The sequence below is a fragment of the Sinohyriopsis cumingii genome, chromosome 9 (genome assembly GCF_028554795.1).
Source record: "Sinohyriopsis cumingii isolate HCF-2022 chromosome 9, ASM2855479v2, whole genome shotgun sequence".
NCBI lineage: Eukaryota > Metazoa > Mollusca > Bivalvia > Unionida > Unionidae > Sinohyriopsis > Sinohyriopsis cumingii.
In genome coordinates this window covers 96239756-96259052 of record NC_142969.1, presented here as the reverse complement: position 1 = coordinate 96259052, position 19297 = coordinate 96239756, and the positions used below count along the sequence as shown (strand labels likewise).

Below are 19297 nucleotides of genomic sequence, written 5' to 3'. Positions count from 1 at the left end.
ACGACACTGCGAAAAATACCCATTAAGTCTGGTATCTCCTCTACAGGTAGAGAAATCAACGCGGTGGCGAAACCAGTACAGTGGCTGATAATAACAAATTCTTGCCATTAAATAACGGTTGATGTGGAAGGAAACGCTGATTTTGTAATAACTTCATAATATGGGTATATGTGATATTAAAAATTATGAAATTACACTTTTAGCACTTGCCTTGATTGAAATGATATAAAACTATTTTGTTACTTTTATTTTGCTGTCATAATCTGTCCCGCACTTATGTACATTAACAGTTACAACAGGAACTGACTTTTTGAGACGACATTGTAATTGCAATAGATCCTGGTGATTAATTAGAAAAATGGTTGGAATTACTTATTATTGTATATCAGGCAGCTTGTCTTTTCTAATTGACGATTGTGCCAACTTTGAGGATGTTAAAAGAAGGCTAGAATCAAAAGTTAGCACTCAGTGGCATACGTTATAAATATCTGCTGAAATGACGGTGCAAACATTTTGTAGCAATCGATTAGTCAAAAGATAAAAACTCTATAGAAATGTATTGGAGAAAAAAATATATTACCTGCGATTATGAGATAAGAGATAGGTGAAAATGAAAAAAAGCAAACTATGAAAACTTTTAATATAGTTAGTTAAATCTGTAATCATTCGTACGTTTTTAAGTTTATATTCGTTAATCTTGCATACCTTCCATTTTTGTCAGTTCTAAAAGCATGTACGTTACTTAATAGACGGCACAATTATTTGATTGTTATATCATTACACTCATATCTAAAACTGTTATATCATTACACTCATATCTAAAACTGTTATATCATTACACTCATATCTAAAACTGTTATATCATTACACTCATATCTAACGAGTCCTGTTATTGTTTTAGTGCATCTGACGGACACCAAAAATGTCATTGCTTTTATAATCGCCGTACATTAAATCTGAACAAGTTATCTGTTTCTATATCAACAAACAGCGAATCTGCCAATAAACGTTTGATTTTACGACCAAACTGTCCCTGAGCGCAAAGCGGAGGTCATACAAAACCAAATTACTTAAATCTAGCACTGTGAATCCACAATAAATTGATTGGGTTAATTAATGCTTTTTTATCTTTAACTCAAGCCACCTCTTTTTCAATACATTTGCTACATTTATTACAGTACTCTTTTTGTCAATTAACAAGTTTTTCCACATTCGCGTTCAGTACTTGCTGTTCGTTCTTCCATTTTATTTCTAGCTCGATTTAGTAATATTTGCAAAAGTTGTGCTTCTTTCGTATTGAGGTGTGCTTGGTTTTATTGGATTAATTGGCATATTTTCACCAAAATTGTACATATAATAGTTTCTTATATTTTTACAAGTCAATTCTTAATATATGCATCTGACTTTGTTATTTCTCTCGAAAAGCAATGTTCCTGCACGTAATTTGAAGTCTATAAATCCATTAGTTTATTTATTTTTGCCCTTTAATTATCTTTAAATAATCTATTAGTAAATTATTAACTCCTCTCTCTTTTTTCCAACATCATTATTATATGTTTGCAAATTTCTTGTAGCGATAAAAACATTTTTATCATTGTCGTGTTGCAGTTACTTAACCCAGTAAAATAGCTCATCAATATTCTCTCCCGTTAGTCCTCCAGTTTACAGTAAGGTCATATATAATGAATCGCTTGAATTACAAATATAAAGTTTTATTTTGAGATCCGAACATTTTCAGATATTCTAAATGTTGGCATTCCATAGGTATCAGTTTTCAGATAATCAAATAAGTTAATATCCATAATTTGAGTCCGTGTGTAGGGCCACTGGCTTTAATTGAAAAATGTTATTGACCATTGATATCTTTCATTTGATCCTTCAATAAGGTTAGGCGATACATCTAAGCATTTCCTAGTTAAGTTTTGGGTTTTAAAAAAATTCCACATTATCATCTAATGAGTTTCATTAAGTCTTTCAAAGACAAATGAGTTGTTTTTTTTGAGTTAAAAAGTTTACGATATTTCCTTTTTGGATCATTCCTTGATCACCATCTTCTCTTCACTGAATTGTATCTTTTCTGGATTTACCTCATTAAAAGGTTACATGAAAGCGTCGTGAATGTCGTTTACCCTTTTCTTTAATTTCTTTGGCTGAGATTAGTTTGTAATGACATTTATCACCGTCGAAATGAATGTGCATTCATTGATCTATAATTTTCAATATTCCATGTCAAAGATGTACGCTTGCCATAGGTCATCCATGTGGCTAATATTAATCCATCGGTATGGATAACCCTTGCTCACTTGCTTGTTTAATGGTTGTCTAAATTGTTCGGTTAACAAACTCTATCAATTCAGAATATTTTATATCTCTTTTGGCATGTTTAGTTTGTTTTGTCCATTGGTTATATTCGTGTAAGAAACTGTACTTTCAAGAAATTACTAAAAAATATCTTAAATGTTGTTATTCGGTCACATCGGTAAGAATTTCCGTCGTTTAATTTAAAAAAAGTGGCAACATAAATGAGCTACATTGTCACCAAATAAAGGATTTTGAAGAACTCGGATATGTCATTATCGACATCTGTAGCAAAGAAACGATGACTGTATCGGACAGAAGTGCTTCTTTATTTTCAAGTTTTTCAAAACATGGTCTATATTAATCTACCATTTTTTACACAAAAATAAATATTTTTTGATGTTTTAAAAAGGTAGGAGAATGATATTTAACATTGAACGAGCCCAACATTGAAATAAATAGATTTAATGGGAAAAGCAAAAAATCATCCGTTATATTTGCTCTTCAAGACAGATGGAGGAGTGAAAAATCATGAGGTAGGTAACGCGGTTTGTATTTATTGTCTCTTGATCATAAGGTTCTATAACTTTTTGTTTGTTGTTGTTTTATTGTAGTAGACATACCATTTAACGATTCGTGAATTTCCCGTTCAGTATTGTGTTGCTAACTTCTTCAGTAACGCACAGCTTGTTATCAACTATCTTCTCCTTTTCATTTATTTCTAGATGAATGCATTACCTGAAAGACTTAAGAATGTTCAAAAATAGGAATTTGTTCTCTGGTTCTTGTGAAGATACTTCCAAGGATTTTCTTTTATTTGTCTTTGTTCTCGTTTTCGTCTACACCAGCTTTAGAACTTTGTGATCTCGGCCTGTGATTTGGTTGTCTATTAAAGGAACTCAGGTACACTCCACAAGTTTTACTCGAAACCAACATCTTCTAAGACGAATGTACATATATAGAAATCCCATGGTGTACTCATACTGTTAACGACATACCTGAGGAATTGGCGAGTGCAACCAATTCTTGACATAGCAGTTGCAAAATAATTATTACCTTGGATTATAGACAATAAAGCACAAGAGATCAGGTAAATAGCAACCGAATTTTACATTATTTTTGACCTAAAGTCATGGTTATTTACTTTCGAAAATATAATGTCAAATTCGGTAATTTTATTTGTGCTATGTGGATACAATATGGCTGTAAGTTCATATACCAACGAAATATCTTTATCTCCAAAATGGTGGTACTATCTCACTTAGATTAAGAGTATAATGAACTGAGACTATATATGATGCAACATTGTAAAATTTCGGTAGAAATTAATGTGCCTTCAAATGTGATAAGCAATGGAAAGAGCGTTCCTTTAAAAAGAAAATTGTGGCAATTAAAATTTTTAATAATATGTATTAAGTGTCCTGATATTGTTTAATTCTTCGCATTATTCTGTTTCCTTTTTCATCGATGAGAGCGTACTGTATATTATTACAACCGATGCCAAACGTCATTGCAGTCTTGCCTAGGAACGAGAGGAATAGCTGACTCCAAGTGGTACAAGATAGCAGAAGGTGAAGACTCCCTGGATTGCAAGAAATCCAATAAAGGAAATGGTATCCAACAGCTTTCCGAAATCCTTCCACGTCATTTGAATTTCATTTATTTTTGCAGTTTCTGCTATAGGTATGTCGACCATGACCTTTTCTTTTTCCACTCCTGTCCTTTTTTGTCGTCTGCTCTCAATTGCACGTGCTGAAGTTTGAACCAGACCATCAATAGGGGGTATTTTCTTCTTTAATGTACGGTTTTCACCGCTCTCTAAGCTCGCGATACTCTTCTCTGGCACCGGATTAATACGCCTCAAAGATGGAATATGTGGCAGAAGATTACATTTACAGGTGAGAAAGAAAACGATGTTTGCCAAAAAGCGTGGAATTTTCTCTCCATCATCAACCTTGTGGTAGATCCTAAGCGTAAGGATGGTTATCAGGGTGATAAAGGAGCTGAACATAAGCATCATTGTGACGTAGTAACAGAGCAAGGACAGTGGGTAAGAGGTCCGGGGAAGGAAACCCATGATCATATTCAGCAGAACTGTGAACGATAGAAAGCATGTGATAGAGAACCCCACACGCTCACCGGAAGCGGCGGGAAGCAGGAAGACGAAGCCATTGATCACACCGAGGAGGATTGTGGGAAGCACTATGTTGATCATGTAGTACAAAGACCTCCTTTGGATGGTCACGGTAAACTTGGCAAAGGATTTCGAGTTAGCGATGTAAGTTGAGCTTGACGTCCTCAGCATCTTCCATTTGCCGTTGTCCTCATAGTAGGTCATGCCTGAAACGAGAACAATGTTAACTGACTGTGTTTTATGTAATCAGTATTGGTCATGCACACTTTCTGATGTACCAAGGTAAAGTTACTTAATATCCGGTTTACAAATTAGTTTAAAAATGTTGGCTTTACTACCATTGTAATAGTAGTTACATTAGAATACCTGACCATTTTTTCAGCAGACCTTGGTCTTTTTTTTACTGCTAAGTAATCTCTTTGGGAGATAGCTTCATGAAACTTACTCATCTGTCACAAACAAGAGGTAGGATCGGCGGGGCGGTGTGCGCGCGGGATGGAGGAAGGGAAATAAAAGTCTCTAATTTCGTGAGATAACATATAAATAGCTATCATGATGCTTCTGATGGCCTGACATCCATCAAGGGCCGTCAAAAAGTAGAATAGGGGCCGTTACGTAAGTGCAACACACTATTGATTAACATTACTCAAACGTTTTTTTGTGTGAGTAATCCATCATATTCTTTAAACTACTGGTTTATAAACGTGTTTACTGATCAATAAACACTAGAATTGCACTACTCAGAATATTAATGAGCATATAACCGTAACCAGATTTTGATCCGATAAATGTGTCATAGCAAGTCTTGTTTGATTGAAAATGTCTACTTCCAACACGCAAAATAAATACTCTTTTTCTAGGGGCTTTGTATGATAAGAATATCCGCTTTGAAGTAAAATTGTCGCTTAATGGTCTACATCAAGATAATTTCATGTAATGTACCAAGCCGGTAGTTTTACATAAGAAGCCGGTCCAGCCTGGCTGTTTTCCCCCAGTAAGGCCCTGCTGCTTTTTCCCCATTAAGGCCCTGCTGTTTTTCCCCCAGTAAGGCCCTGCTGTTTTTTCCCCAGTAAGGCCCTGCTAGTTACCAACTTCAAAATTTCCGACCATATATTTGTCAAGTTTTCTATGGAATGGTCACCATTTCGCCTCGACAGTCACGGTTGTCATTATTTCTGATAAAATACACCAACCAAAATTGTTGTTTCAAACAACAGTGGTAAGTTCACATACTGTAAATATATTCTTCTGGTTATTTATCAGATATGGTAATTCACGCATGATATTTATTAACCCACAAACCCGGGCTTAGGAAACCCGAGAATGAAGACAATATATTGTTTACGATGACAATTTATCGGTGCCATAGTATAACAATTAGCTAGAATGTGTACTGGCTGCATTATTATTGATGGCTTCGTTTGAAAACTTTCATTGCAGCAGGCTTTATTATGGTGGGATTTTGGGGATTTACGCTGCTAGTCGGAACAAAAATGATAACAGCAATGTTGAAAGCACACAACCTTCTTCTGAAACCATACAGTCCATATCGAATACTGGTGATGACACATAAAGCTATTGTTGTTCTTTGTGAAACGCTGAGAAAACATTATGTTAAACCTGTAGTGTTTAGCTCAGAAGGAGTATGTACGCCATAAAGTTATACGAACGTTCTATTGAGCAGGCTGTAGGGATATATCACATATCTTCAATCAAGCGTATATCGATCGGCGGGGGAAATCACTCATTCGCATTTTGGCCTTGGGTGACAAATTTGGCGTGGATGAATTATTTTTATCAATGCAAAGAGCCATCAGGATGGCAGCCGGGTGATAACTTTATTTGCCTGTTTATAATCGGACGCACACCACCCACTAAGCAGCCTTCTACAAAGTTAATATCCCCAATCCCTGTTAGATCTTAATGCTCAACGCGGAAATAAATCGCTGTAGTCGTATGCAGCTTAGTCAGTCTTAAACACGTGCTTGGCTTCGCGACGCTATGGTACACGTCCACGTCTGACCTTTCGGAAGAAGGCGCAGGATGCTGGGCTGCCTTGCTGAGTTCAAATAAAACCCAGGACTCGTCGGGCTCTCTGGCGCTAAGCTCGGTAAGCTCCCTTTTTCTTTTTTCAAGCCCAATTGCATTAGCCTCCGCTTTCAGCTCCTTTGCCTTAAGGTTTGCAATATCTGCATAAGCCGTCTGCTCTATTTCTATTAGTCTCAGAGTTTAATAGATCCTGACGAAAGTAGGTCGGACCACCGTGAGTGATTTGTACTCCTTAATGGCACGTGTCATTTCAAGTTGGTAAGTATATTTTGCTATTGAAATTGTCTAAATAAAAATGATTGCTCGTAAGTGAAAAATAAAATAAAAATATTTGCTCGCACGCACAACTCAACAGACTAGCGCCGAAATTCCTCGTAAATAATATCTTCTTTCTTCTTTCATCCCCTGTAAATCTACACTGGTATAGTTTAGTCCCAGCAACTCACAGCAGGTATACTTTGCCTTCACGCCTATTTCGCACCCAATACAAGCGTACGTGACCCTTCCTCTTCGGAGGAGTTACGCGTCGACTTGACACACTTTATTTATGCCGATTTTGTTCTCACTTTTCAGTGCATGAAAGTAGTATCCAATCACACCTGTTGGTACCTGTAGGCATATATATATATATATATATATATATATATATATATATATATATATATATATATATATATAAATAATGCGTCTTTGTCAGCCAACATCTGAATTACCGGATGGAGTGCACTATCGTTAGCTATTTGTTTGACAAAACTCGAGGCTCATTCGACCTCTTCCCTCGTCCTCGACAATTTTATGCATGTGTGCATGTGGGAAAAGCCGGGGTCACGAAAGATATGCACACTTCTCACAGAAACCCAGTTTTAAGTCCTTTTTATGCCGAACTCTAAGTTTAATGCCTCCTCTACCACAGACGCTGCTGTTCTACGTTATGATGAGCACTATATCTATTTCGTTTTGAACTAATTGAATTTATTTGAAAGAATAAAATATAAAAAATGATAATAAAAAAATCAAATTGTACCATGAATAGCTCCCGCGATAGTTTTTCGCGAACCAGCAAACAGTACATTGTTGTATTGAACAGATTGGATCGACAACTTGTTGAGTAATTGTCTTTATAGATGTCGATGATTACACATATATAACAGTTTTGCCGTTCCTCCAATCTGAATAGTTTGCATCAGGAATCTTTAGGATCTGTTTCCCTTGGTATAAGGATATATTTTAAAGTTGTCAAAGATAATACATGTTGCAAGTGCAATAAAATCTGACTGAATGGAGATAACTATTGTCTCTAGTCCTCCGACTGTTATTGCTCCGATAAGGTGACCGTTTTATGTTAGAATAGTATAGATAATGTAAGGTTGACATATCAAACTTTAATAAAAAAAATTAAGTTAACATCTAATTTTCAGCAATTCGCCTGATATTATTCTTAACACTTGAGATTTGCAGTTATTACGTAATATTATGGAAATATATTTTTGTTTCCTTTTATCTTCAAAACTGAATAATCATGGCCATTATTAGCTATGAACAGTTATGGGTCAGACAACAAATAAAATCAAATTAGAATAATAAAATACTCATGAATTTGAATAATTTCTAAGTTCATGTTATAGTGAGATTTCGAGTGATACAATTGTTGTATGAAGGACAGGTCTATTTCATCGACCGAAACTCCAATACATACGATGGATTCATATCTATTGGATTCCTGATTTGTATGCAAATGGGACATCGTTCAAATTTCACTGTCTTCTGGCACGCACCACTTTCATTAAGGTAGGACTAAAGAGGTCCAATAAAAAGAAGACCTTTTTAACTAATACGTAACACGGCCATCTGAAAAAGTAAATTAATTTTGATAGAAAGGGAAGTCAAGATATTTGTCTACATTTATCAAATATAACGTAAAATCATCCAATACGTTGCGTGAAAAATTAATTCATCACATTTTCATATCTTGTAATATACGCTTTGTGTCGCAATTTTAAAAAGTTATATGAATGAATATAAGAATGAAGAAGTGATGACATTTATTTAAATTTAAGGACAATCAGACAGACGAAAAAAACAGAATTTTCAGGATGACATATTTAAAAAAAACAAGTCTTGATTAGTATACGTTTTACATTTAAATGCTTGATTGATTTGATTAATCGAACGAATTATTTATTTGCTGACTGATTTGTTGATTTATGTATTTACTTAGACGGATAACATACACGTCAATCATTTAGATCTAATATGAAACTGAAATTATTTGCGACGTTTTGAATAATACAGGGCCCATATTGGTGAAGAAAATCGTAAAGTTGGTTCTTTGGTCTACTGCGACTTCATAATAGCATCAGTTTTAATGTACATATTGAAATACATACATGTTGAAATACCAGTCTGTTTTAATAGCAAAATGAATGAACACTTTTCGGTTGCTGTATTTGTAATTCAAAGACTACAAATTTGCTCAGTTGTTCAAAACAAACAAAACAACTGTGAAGTGTTTTGTTATCTCTAAGTTTAATTCCTCCTTGTACAATAATCGCCGATGTCCACCTACCTTTAGTTGTTTATAAATACAAGATGACCACGTTGTGCTAACATACAATCCTTGTTGCGCAGATTGAATGTTCCTTAACAAAGAACAAGTTCCGTGAAGGAATGGTTAAAGACCAGAGATATGGATACAGATTATCTTACAGAAATCTCTCAAAGTAAATATTTAGGGAAACAATATATAGTTGACTAATTGTATTCATGTTCATTATTGCTTTGCTCACCGAGACGTAAACAAAGTTATGTGTGTCTCATATACAGTCACAATACACATATACAAAAGTCACGACACAGATTAACCATATATATTTACGGCCCTTTGTTCTTCCATATTATTCAATGTATCAATTATCATTATTACTATAAAAAGGAGTAGTAGATCTGCAATACCTTTGTACCATTCAAATTTAAGGTGTCAGTTTGGAGACAATTGTTTCTTCTATTTCGTGATCTGTAAAACAAGCAATAAGTTATTTCACGGTAAAATATTTCAGAGAACCCTTTTTTTTATATATATTAATTCCATGATATCTTTAAAAATGGCATTAATCCACTTTCAATAAATATATAATGGCGGTCCTTAAAAGAGAACAAAAACTGACCTACTTTTTTATATCATATGCACCCCACCATAATCAGTCTTTGCAGGCAGTGCCTTAAGAGAGCTATTAGCCCAGAGTTGGGGCTTTTCGACTATTTTTGACTATTTTCGTCGAACATTACATTGTACGGCCTCTTTTAGTGGCTATTTTGTCTTCTCGAACCCTTTCTTTATACAAAACGCCACTGTAAAAGAAAATGAGCTGCTTATATATATATATATATATCTATATATATATATATATATATATATATATATATATATATATATATATATATATATATATATATACATTTTGTGTTAGAATGTGTTGCGTGACCTTGCGACAAGCAAAATCGTTGTTTGAACGGACTGAATCGCCGAAAATGGTTTATCTGATGTTTCTCTGGTAGATTGGTTAAGGATTTAATTTTTTATTTTATTCTGTTTTGTTGGCGAGGTAATTATCATTTCCGTCACAATGTTATTTCCCGTTTTTTTTTTCTTCGTCAAACCCTGACAACAGTCCTTTATCTTTGTTATTCATCGTCTTTTTAATTATTTTGTTAAATTCGCACTACCACATTTTGTTTCAGAAGCATTTCAGAATCGTAAAATGAAGCCAATCCACCAAAAAATACGATTGCAATACTGTTTAAAAAATATAATAAGACCGAAAAGAATAAAACAAACCAGAAAGCATCTTTCCTTCTGACACTAGCTCAGCAAAATTTAATCAAAGTTGATAAAGAAATACCCTTGCATCCATACCTCAAAAGTTTATCTTAACAATGCAGATCGACTTTCGTTTCAAACGTACTGAACATAATTCAAACACTTGTGATAATAAAGAATCTGTAATCAAAACTGTGTGCAGTTGTCCAATTAATTATTTAAAAAATCCAATATACAACATTAACAAAAGCAAGTAAAACCTGTAAATGACATCTCGGAATCTTATCAACGCAATTTAACATAATTTATTCGCATTCAGGGATCACTAATTTTCAAATTTGCTACACACGTGTTCAAATGAACGGTTCCGTTTAGGTCTCTTCTTACTTATAAAAATCATATCTGTTTGGTTGCCAACCTTTATCAACTTTTGTTAACGTTTTACATTTTTGTAACGAGGCATCCGAAGTTAAGTTATACAATGAAGACTGTGACCATAATTCATTTAGAATTAATATAATTGCTAATGCCCATATGTTGGAATTGTGATATAGACACGTTTATCCGAATCTTATCGTGACGTACTGAGATAGTTACAAAGTAACCACAGAACTCAATATAATACTTCAGACACGACACTCTAATGTACAAACAGTGACTCAGCTCAAAATGCAACCATCTGATTTGCCAATATCAAATGACTGACAACTCAGACGTCAAAGGTGTTTTTTTAGGAACACATTAAAGTGAGAATGCGATGTCGTTATATTCTGGCCATTTCTAGTTGAGTATTATTGAATCTTTTATCGGGAATATTATATTATAGTACAAGAATGCGCGAGTGTTGTTTTTTGTGAGATTTCCTCAAAACCTTTAATCTTCATTATTTTTTCTTCGTTTTATGTAAATATATACAGTAATCCAAGTTTTGTTCGGTAAATCTGTCTATAGCATAAGCGAAGCTTGTGAGTGAAAACAATTTGGTTACTTATTCATTATTCCCAATTGAATACGGAATATGTTACCAGTTACTTATTCTCGATTTAAAAAAATGAAAACTCAAATTTCAACACTCTTTAGAGCATTTGTTGCTAGGGTTCGACCTAGACCCCTATAACAAGTTGATACAAAATAAGTTAATAGGTCGAGATTAGTCGGAGAAGTCGGGGTGTCCTAATGGATACCAGCCATATAAAACAAGAAAAAATGATGTGAACCCTTGCTATAAATACTTTTACCAGAACCCCGATTTGGCAGTTTGAAATAAGGGATGTGCTCTAAAAGTATAAAACGTTTAAACGAAATTCGTCTAGCTGATTTCGAGATATCGGAGGCTAAATATACCAGCATAGAAACTGTAATAAAAGAAACTCGCTTAAGAAGAATAAATCATGCGCATACATATGGACTCGAACACCTTCTCCTTAAATAACTTTGACATGGACCATTTTAGACAGCTGTATCTGGGGATATGCGCGATCCCAGACTGATTAATTGATATCTTTCTTTCCTCCGTAAATTATGAAGAATACAGTCAACCGTATCAAGAATACTGCACAAATAAAATATCAATAATTAAATGGGAGAAATAACATACATTTACAATTGATCATACCTAAATAAATGCATATACCGTGAACATTCACCATGAGAACTAAAGAAATTAAGCTTGGTATATCGTCAGGTCATAGGTCGTTTTCAACATTTTTTCCACACACTATTACAGTGGGATTGCCATATTAAATGAACACAACTGGCACGAATGCAATGTAGTTCTAAAGGTAACCAAAACAGTAGAGGGGCGTACGGAACGGTTGCCCTGGGCGCCGGAGGTCTTTTGGGTGCCAAACCCCCTTTGGGCCATCATCGTCACCATTTACCCTAAGTACACCACTGTAAACAAATTATACATATTACACAATTCTTTATCGAATGCAGTTATTGCTTCGTTCATGTAAACATTTTTGGATTGGAAGTCTAATGCGATGATGTAAAAACCACCAATGACGAATTCCATAGAATACACGGTTTAAAAACTAAATTATAGGTGTCTGACAAAGATTGAACTAGGAATATGTTCATCATCGGCATCGATACAATCAAACGTTTGTCCTATAATTTCCCCACGTGGAAGCAACTACTGAAATACGTATGAGATGTATACATTAGATTTTCATTGCTTAAAAATTAACATATCACGGGTTATTATTTCTAAGAGCGCATGTACCAAATTAATACTGGACATTGAATCTATATAATACCCCAAACTGATGAATAATTTGACTCCAAAACTTTTGATGACATTGTGTAAGAAAACTTCATACGGAATTGCAAATATCAACGACTGAGGTATATTTGTTTTTTAAAAATGCCTGACAACGAGTGCACTTGGATTGTTCCAAGATGATAAACGTTTCTCCACAATATTGGAAATGAGCCGATATGTCTCAAGAGATCCTATAATTTTGTTTCCTACTTCCCATATTACAGAGAAAATAAAATTTCCATTAAGCAATAACTTCTGAAATCCATTTAGGGAAATATCTTCATAAAGTCTACATTTCAAAGCAATCTCATATCACAAATGGTCTTGGAATTTAACAATACTTTTCCATTCAATATTATTATTTTTGAATCGACCCTGAAGAATATACGATTATATGGCTTCTTTTAGATTCAACTTGTTCAACAGTTTATATATTTCTAGAAGAAAGAAAAACATCCAGTTTGCTTTATTTGCAATCTTGGAATCTGATAGCTAAAGAGTCGAAATAAAAATAATTGTTTTCCAAACAAAATTGCAGGCAGCTTGCAAAGTTCCTCACAGAAAATTACTTTTTATAACAATGACTGCCTGAATTGGTACAGTACATGAATGGCTTAATGCAACGTCAGTGTCTGTGTGTATCTAGAGATACATTGTTTATGCGTAACGCAAAATTGGTGGCCTGTGTCCAGTGCAAGTATATTTTGACGGATTGGGTTAAACATAATTTTTCAACAACACCAACTTTGAGGTATTCCAATAGTTTCTTACAATATTTTGACAATAAGCTGACTAAATCCATTCTTATTTATTCCAATGTAAATATAACTGAATACATGCTACTTTATCTTTAGCCCCTTTAAGTTCAGTATATATTTTGTTATTCTTTGACACATTACCACCTAAATGTATATATGACTTTGTTTCTTAACACTCGAAGCCCAAGAATCATTGCAACCACTTTGTTTTGTAATCGGATGAGCTTTCGCTGAATACTATAATGCTAGTTTTCTTGGAATTACATAAAGATCCCCACTTTATGGAATACTCGATAGACTTAAAAAGCAACTGATCCAAGCCTGAATTCGAAAGACTTAAAATAAGCTTGTCGTCTGCTAGAGTAGGACACGAGCAAGGATAATAACAAAAACTTACAAAGGAATCGGAGAAATGGGAGGGCAATTATGGAAAACGGTTATATTAAACCATCCGGAGAGGACCGATTCAATCAACATTTTTCTCTACAAGAACACATACTTAGACAATTTTAAGTTCAACCCTTGTATAAAAGTTTATATTTAGGGTCTGCTTCAACAGTTAAAAACAAAGTTTCAAGAAAATTTGCCGATCCGACTTTGAGAAAAAGAAAGCTAAATATATGGCAGCTATAAAAAAAAAATAACCAACAAAAAAAAAAAAAAGAGGAGAACTTCTCATTTTCCTGCATACGGGCCGAAATATACCCTCCTTAAAAAATTTTGGCTGGATTCTTCATAGAGATTGTACGTCTAGGGAGATCTTCGAACCACAGAAGAAGGATTGGCGAAATACCATGAGGAGAGTCTGAAAGAGGAGAGTCGTTGTGGGTACCGGTTTTAGAAATCAGGTATTTAGTGAATCTATTATGTTAACATTTTGCACCAAATAAACACCCACTCAGAGGATTTTCGTTTAAACTCCTCTCTCATATTTCTTAGGGATCCGCTCCAACTCCATGAAAAGTTTATAGAAAATTTGTCGGGCCGATTTCGATGAATTGGGGAAACATAACAAAACCCGCTAGTGGATTAAATCGTACGCCCACTTATGAACCCTAACTCTTTTCCCCACCTAACTCTTCTCCCCATTAGCGCACTCACACCATTTTGACATGGAAGATTTTTGAGATTTTGTACCATTGGATATGTTTGAAAAAAATACTGATAAAATTCGTCCAGCTGAATCAGAGAAATTGAAGGGTCCTTAGGGGTACTGGCTACGCTAAGCAGATACCAAGTGGTCTGATGTTATCAACAATTTGCATTAGTAAACCACTACTTCCAGGACTTTGATATCAATTTCTCTCTGACGGTTTTTAAAAATCTGATTTTGCAATTTTTGAATCGGGAACAAGTAACTGACAATTTATTCATTATTAAATCTGGAATAAAGAATAATTAACCAACTTGGTGTCAACATGTTTTAAATCAGGAAAAGCAATAAGTAACCAGCTTGATGAATCGGGAATAAGGAATACATAACGAACTTGATGTCAAACGTTAGATTTGAATGGCTTCTTGGAAGGAGAGGTTTATTTTTAACAAAAGCAACAGATTCCATTCTGACCCAAGTGTTAGCACACTTCGTGTTGTGATCTTGCAGAATGCTGATTAATGCGCCATTTGCATGCGCTGTTTCCCCTTTAGAAACATTATACTGTATTTCATCTCATAGACTTTGTTGTCACACAGTTTTGAGTCGGATTTCATTCTCTGCGATAATCATGTCATAGTTGCCAGGTTTAGAATTAAACCCAATTTCTGCATTATTTTGTGTTATTCTTCTATGAACGAGGTTATGCGCATGTTCACATATGTGCGTTAGCTTTATAGTTTTATATGTATTGCAGCTATACAGTAAATACAGGTTTTCATCTTTACCCTACAACCGGTGTAATGCGGTGGCAAAAACTAAGAGGAGAGACGCGCGCGCGCGTGTGTTTGTGTGCGTGTGTGAGTTAGCGTTTATCATTTTTTTTTGCAGCTGAACTTTTCTTAAATAGTTCATCTTCATGTTAATATAACGGTGGCAATTCTTCACAAAATTATATTTTGGATGGGGTGGGGTAGGGGTAACTGACAGAAAAACAGTTCTCTGAAGGTAAGCAGAGGCGCTACTAAAGATAAATGCCCCACCCTGCCCCCGGCGCTCGAACTCTCGAGCCGGTACTGGTGTAATGTTCTAAGGTGAGTGATTCTCATTGTATACATATCGTACAGTTTTAGAAAGCACACTATACCGTTACACCTTAATTTATCATTCTGAGCAACGTTGTAAAATTTTGCTTACCTATTTTTGAACTCGAAATTTGTAGTCGTATTTCATCACTAGAATAGTCCCAGGCTGTGAACAGGAAGCTACATTCCTGGACATCAAAGGGATAGTATGTGACGTCTGCATTGCACGCCGCCGTCAGAATCACTCTGGGAATCCAAGTCGCCGTGCCCCGTTCAAAATTTTCTCGTATTTTATAAGCTTCATCCCCTATTTCAATCACGGTATCAACAGAATTCAGGAGCTTGATAGATGGGTGCCACACCGTTGTGTATGGGAATAACATCTCGGAAATGATTGGCGCTGACGTTTTGGCATTTTTGAAGTTTGTGTTATACAGTTCTAGAAGTCGTTCATCTCGCCAAGTCACATTGAGAAACGCAGCAACTTGTATGGAGCCTGAAATGTCGTCATAGTTATTTAGAGCTGTAAGTTCCATATCAATTGTCACTGTTAGTGAATTTGTGGAATCTTGTAACGGAATTATAAATGGATAATTACTATTTGCGGTGAATACCGCATATGCCTTGTCCAAATCAGTTAAACTCTGGCCTGAAGACAAAAGTATTGCAGAAAATAACAAGAAAAATCTACAAACTGCAGGCACCATTTTTGGGAAAAACTTAAAACGTTTTCGTCCAACTGTCCAACACATGCATTTGACTGTGTTTATAGAGAAAGAGTTAATTTAACGTGTAAAAACAATTAATTACTGAACACGTATATAATAAACTGTAACCAATAAAGCTTTTTATTGTACTATCGATTTCCCAGTTTATCAAGATAAAAGTTCGAATTGTGCCTTTTCAGAATTGGAAATAAAGTACTCTTTGTTTTCGTGAGTTTTTGTTTATTGCTGTTTGGTGTATAATACGACCAGTTCAGTCGTTTGATACAGAATGCGGCTTCAACTTTAACATATATGACCGACACAATTTTGCCTCTCTATGGGTTATTTTCGTGCCATGTGTCTTTTCAAGTTTTAAATAAGGACAGAAAAAGAAGCTAAGACACTGCTAGTAAATGTTACAATGAACAAAATAAATACACCTTATTCTTGCAGATTTGTTTCCGTTTCTCTACCACATTCTTTTCATCCCTCAATCCCAAGTAAGATCTTAACAATTACGTACGCTGCTTAATACATGTGGCAAGAAGGTGATGAATTTTGACACGAGTGGAGAAATGTTACTTGCTAATTTTAAATGTAACGGGTGACTCCACGTCCTCGGCTCACAATTGTTAATTGTTTGGGAATAAAAGCCCAGGTACATGTACATAGCTTAGCTATTATTTGCACATAAAACGACATATATCAGTAAATGTTATACGTACAAAACTGCTCACACAAATAACGTCCATAATATTGTAGTTTAAAGATGGATAAGGGAGTTGTTTGCATTAAATTCGAAATTGTTATTTGTGAAATCAAAATCTCGGAATCCACAGTGATTTAGAGATTTATCGTAGCTTTAATAAGTTTAGTCATTTCGCTACGATGTCTGCAATGTAGCAGTTTAAAGTGATGTCTAGCACTAGGGTATGATGCCGCGGACATGTAGTATCATGTCCCATACAGTCACATTATCCCTACACCAGGCCGACCAGTCCTAACACTAACTTCTTAATGCTGATTGCCAAGCAAGGCAGCTTTTAGTACCATTTTTAGAAGTCTTTGCTATGACACGGCCGGGGTTCAAACATGTGACCTCCCACATCCGAGGCGGGCGCTATAACCACTTAGGCGCGCATATTGTGTGAGGGTTATATGTAACAGCTATTTATTGTGAAAGTTTAAGTTACGGTCCACATTTTCTCATAACACATATATTAGTTGGCGTTACTATGACAGGAGAGTTGGGGGGTTGGGGCGGGGGTATTTGCAGATATTACATTATATTGATAATCCTTCCCACTAAAGGATGAAATTAATTACCTAAACGAGGTAAAATTTGATTGTTTTGTAAAGTGATCAATTATCGTATTGCATAGAATGGCAGCTGCAGTTTTAAAATAGTTTTTTTTCCATATGTTGAGGGTTTAAGTTTTGGGATATTAAAATATTAAAATTGTATGTATTGTGTTTAAACATTTCGGGCTAGCATTTCTGCCTAAAGAAAGCGTTTATGATAACTGCTGGTGTAATAGTCCTACAAATCTCAGAGCAAATTCGTGTATGTTTTCAAATTTAGTAGTATTCATGTCACTGCAGATATGTCATGATGGGTTACAGTAGTGTTAGGCTAATGGACAGAAATGTCAGGAAAATTCGTAGAAATGTCAGGCTAATGGACAGAAATTCAGACCAAAGGACAACAATGTCAGGCTTATGTACATAAATGACAGGCTACGGGACAGAAATATCAGCTTAAGGGACAGAAGTGGCAGGCTAAGGGACAGAAGTATCCGGCTCAGAGACAGAAATATCAGGATATGGGACAGACTTATCAGGCTAGGGAGCAGAAGTGTCAGGCTAAAGGACAGAATATCATGCTAATGGACAGATTAGTACTAATATTAGTACCCTTACTCGTACCTCGTGGACAGGGTACTAACATGAGCATATACTGTCAATGGAGCAAGCCGGGTGTGATTCACACCCGGCGCTCTTTTAGCCTAAAAATAACACTTTAAACATATTCCTTGCATATAATCCAATAAATTGAGTAGTCCTCTTATTTAATACCGGAAGTATCGAAAATCATTGTAGAAATAGTTGTAAAATCTCGTTTACCTTTTTTAGCCGATATTTTCGTTTAGATCGTCCGCCATATTATTTCAAATAATGATTACTTCCATTCTCAGCCTCCTTTGTTTGTGTGCCATAAAAGGACATTGACGCCTTATTTGGAAATGTAAACAAATCGTAGTAAAAATTTGGCGCCGTTTGGGTCAGAAATTCTGCGCATTAAAAGTAAATACGGTTTATCAGCAATTTTGAAATTCACCAAGAAGCGATTATTCACACTTGATTGATAATAATATAGCGTAGAATATCCAAAATATGGTCTGGCAAGCCTTACGTAGAAAAGGGGTCACGGCGAGAGTCTCGCGTTATCTGTCATGGCGGACAGTATAAGGTTAGAGTAACCATGCCAATTTATTTTATCGTGTAAGGGCTTAATAAATTCAAAATAAGCCAAACTTCTTTCAAAACATGATTATACTTATGTAGTTGATTTCTATACTGTTTGTTTTTCTGACTTTAGTGATGATATTTTTTGCTCCATTACATGATATGGGATCAGTTCGTAGCCTCAACCACAACAATATCAAGTTGAGGCTACGACATCGTAGCTAATGGACAGATATGTTCGGCTAAAGGACAGAACTATCAGGCTAAGATCAAAATTATCAGGCTGAGGGAAAGAAATGTCCGGCTAAAGGACAGAAGTGTCAGGTTAAGGGACAAAAATATCAGGTTAAATGACGTAGGTGTCGGGCTAAAGGACTAGAGTGTCAGCCTAAGGGACAGAAATGCCAGGCTAAGCTAATACGCTTCGAGTCAGTTGCCTACAGAGGATTTTTTCTTTTACATGTAAATTGAATTGCAGTTGATAGTCAGTGTCAATTCCCAGCAGTTTAATAATTCCTTCACAGTTTATGACAGAACTGTTTATGTTAAATACAGTCTTCATACTGTCTTTTACCTACAGCCAGTGCTTGAAACTTCAGGGTTAGCTTTTGCATTTGGTTCGCA

General features: G+C 35.2%; 1 protein-coding gene across 1 annotated transcript; it reads right to left on the bottom strand.

Annotated features, from left to right (window-relative positions):
- Nucleotides 1–3384: 3384 nt before the first annotated feature.
- Nucleotides 3385–16219, bottom strand: LOC149792284 (neuronal acetylcholine receptor subunit alpha-7-like). The gene is made up of 2 exons (XM_089970840.1): nucleotides 15613–16219; nucleotides 3385–4638 (listed from the first exon to the last, which is right to left on the bottom strand). Exons 1-2 carry the CDS (start codon nucleotides 16205–16207, stop codon nucleotides 3821–3823), a joined length of 1413 nt encoding a protein of 470 aa, XP_089826966.1. The 5' UTR covers nucleotides 16208–16219; the 3' UTR covers nucleotides 3385–3820.
- Nucleotides 16220–19297: the final 3078 nt, after the last annotated feature.

Coding starts and splice junctions, on each gene's coding strand:
- LOC149792284 (XM_089970840.1), bottom strand. CDS start 16,207: ATGGTGCCTGCAGTTTGTAGATTTTTCTTGTTATTTTCTGCAATACTT. Junction 4,639..15,612: donor AATTTCGAGTTCAAAAATAG/GTAAGCAAAATT, acceptor TTCTCGTTTCAG/GCATGACCTACTATGAGGAC.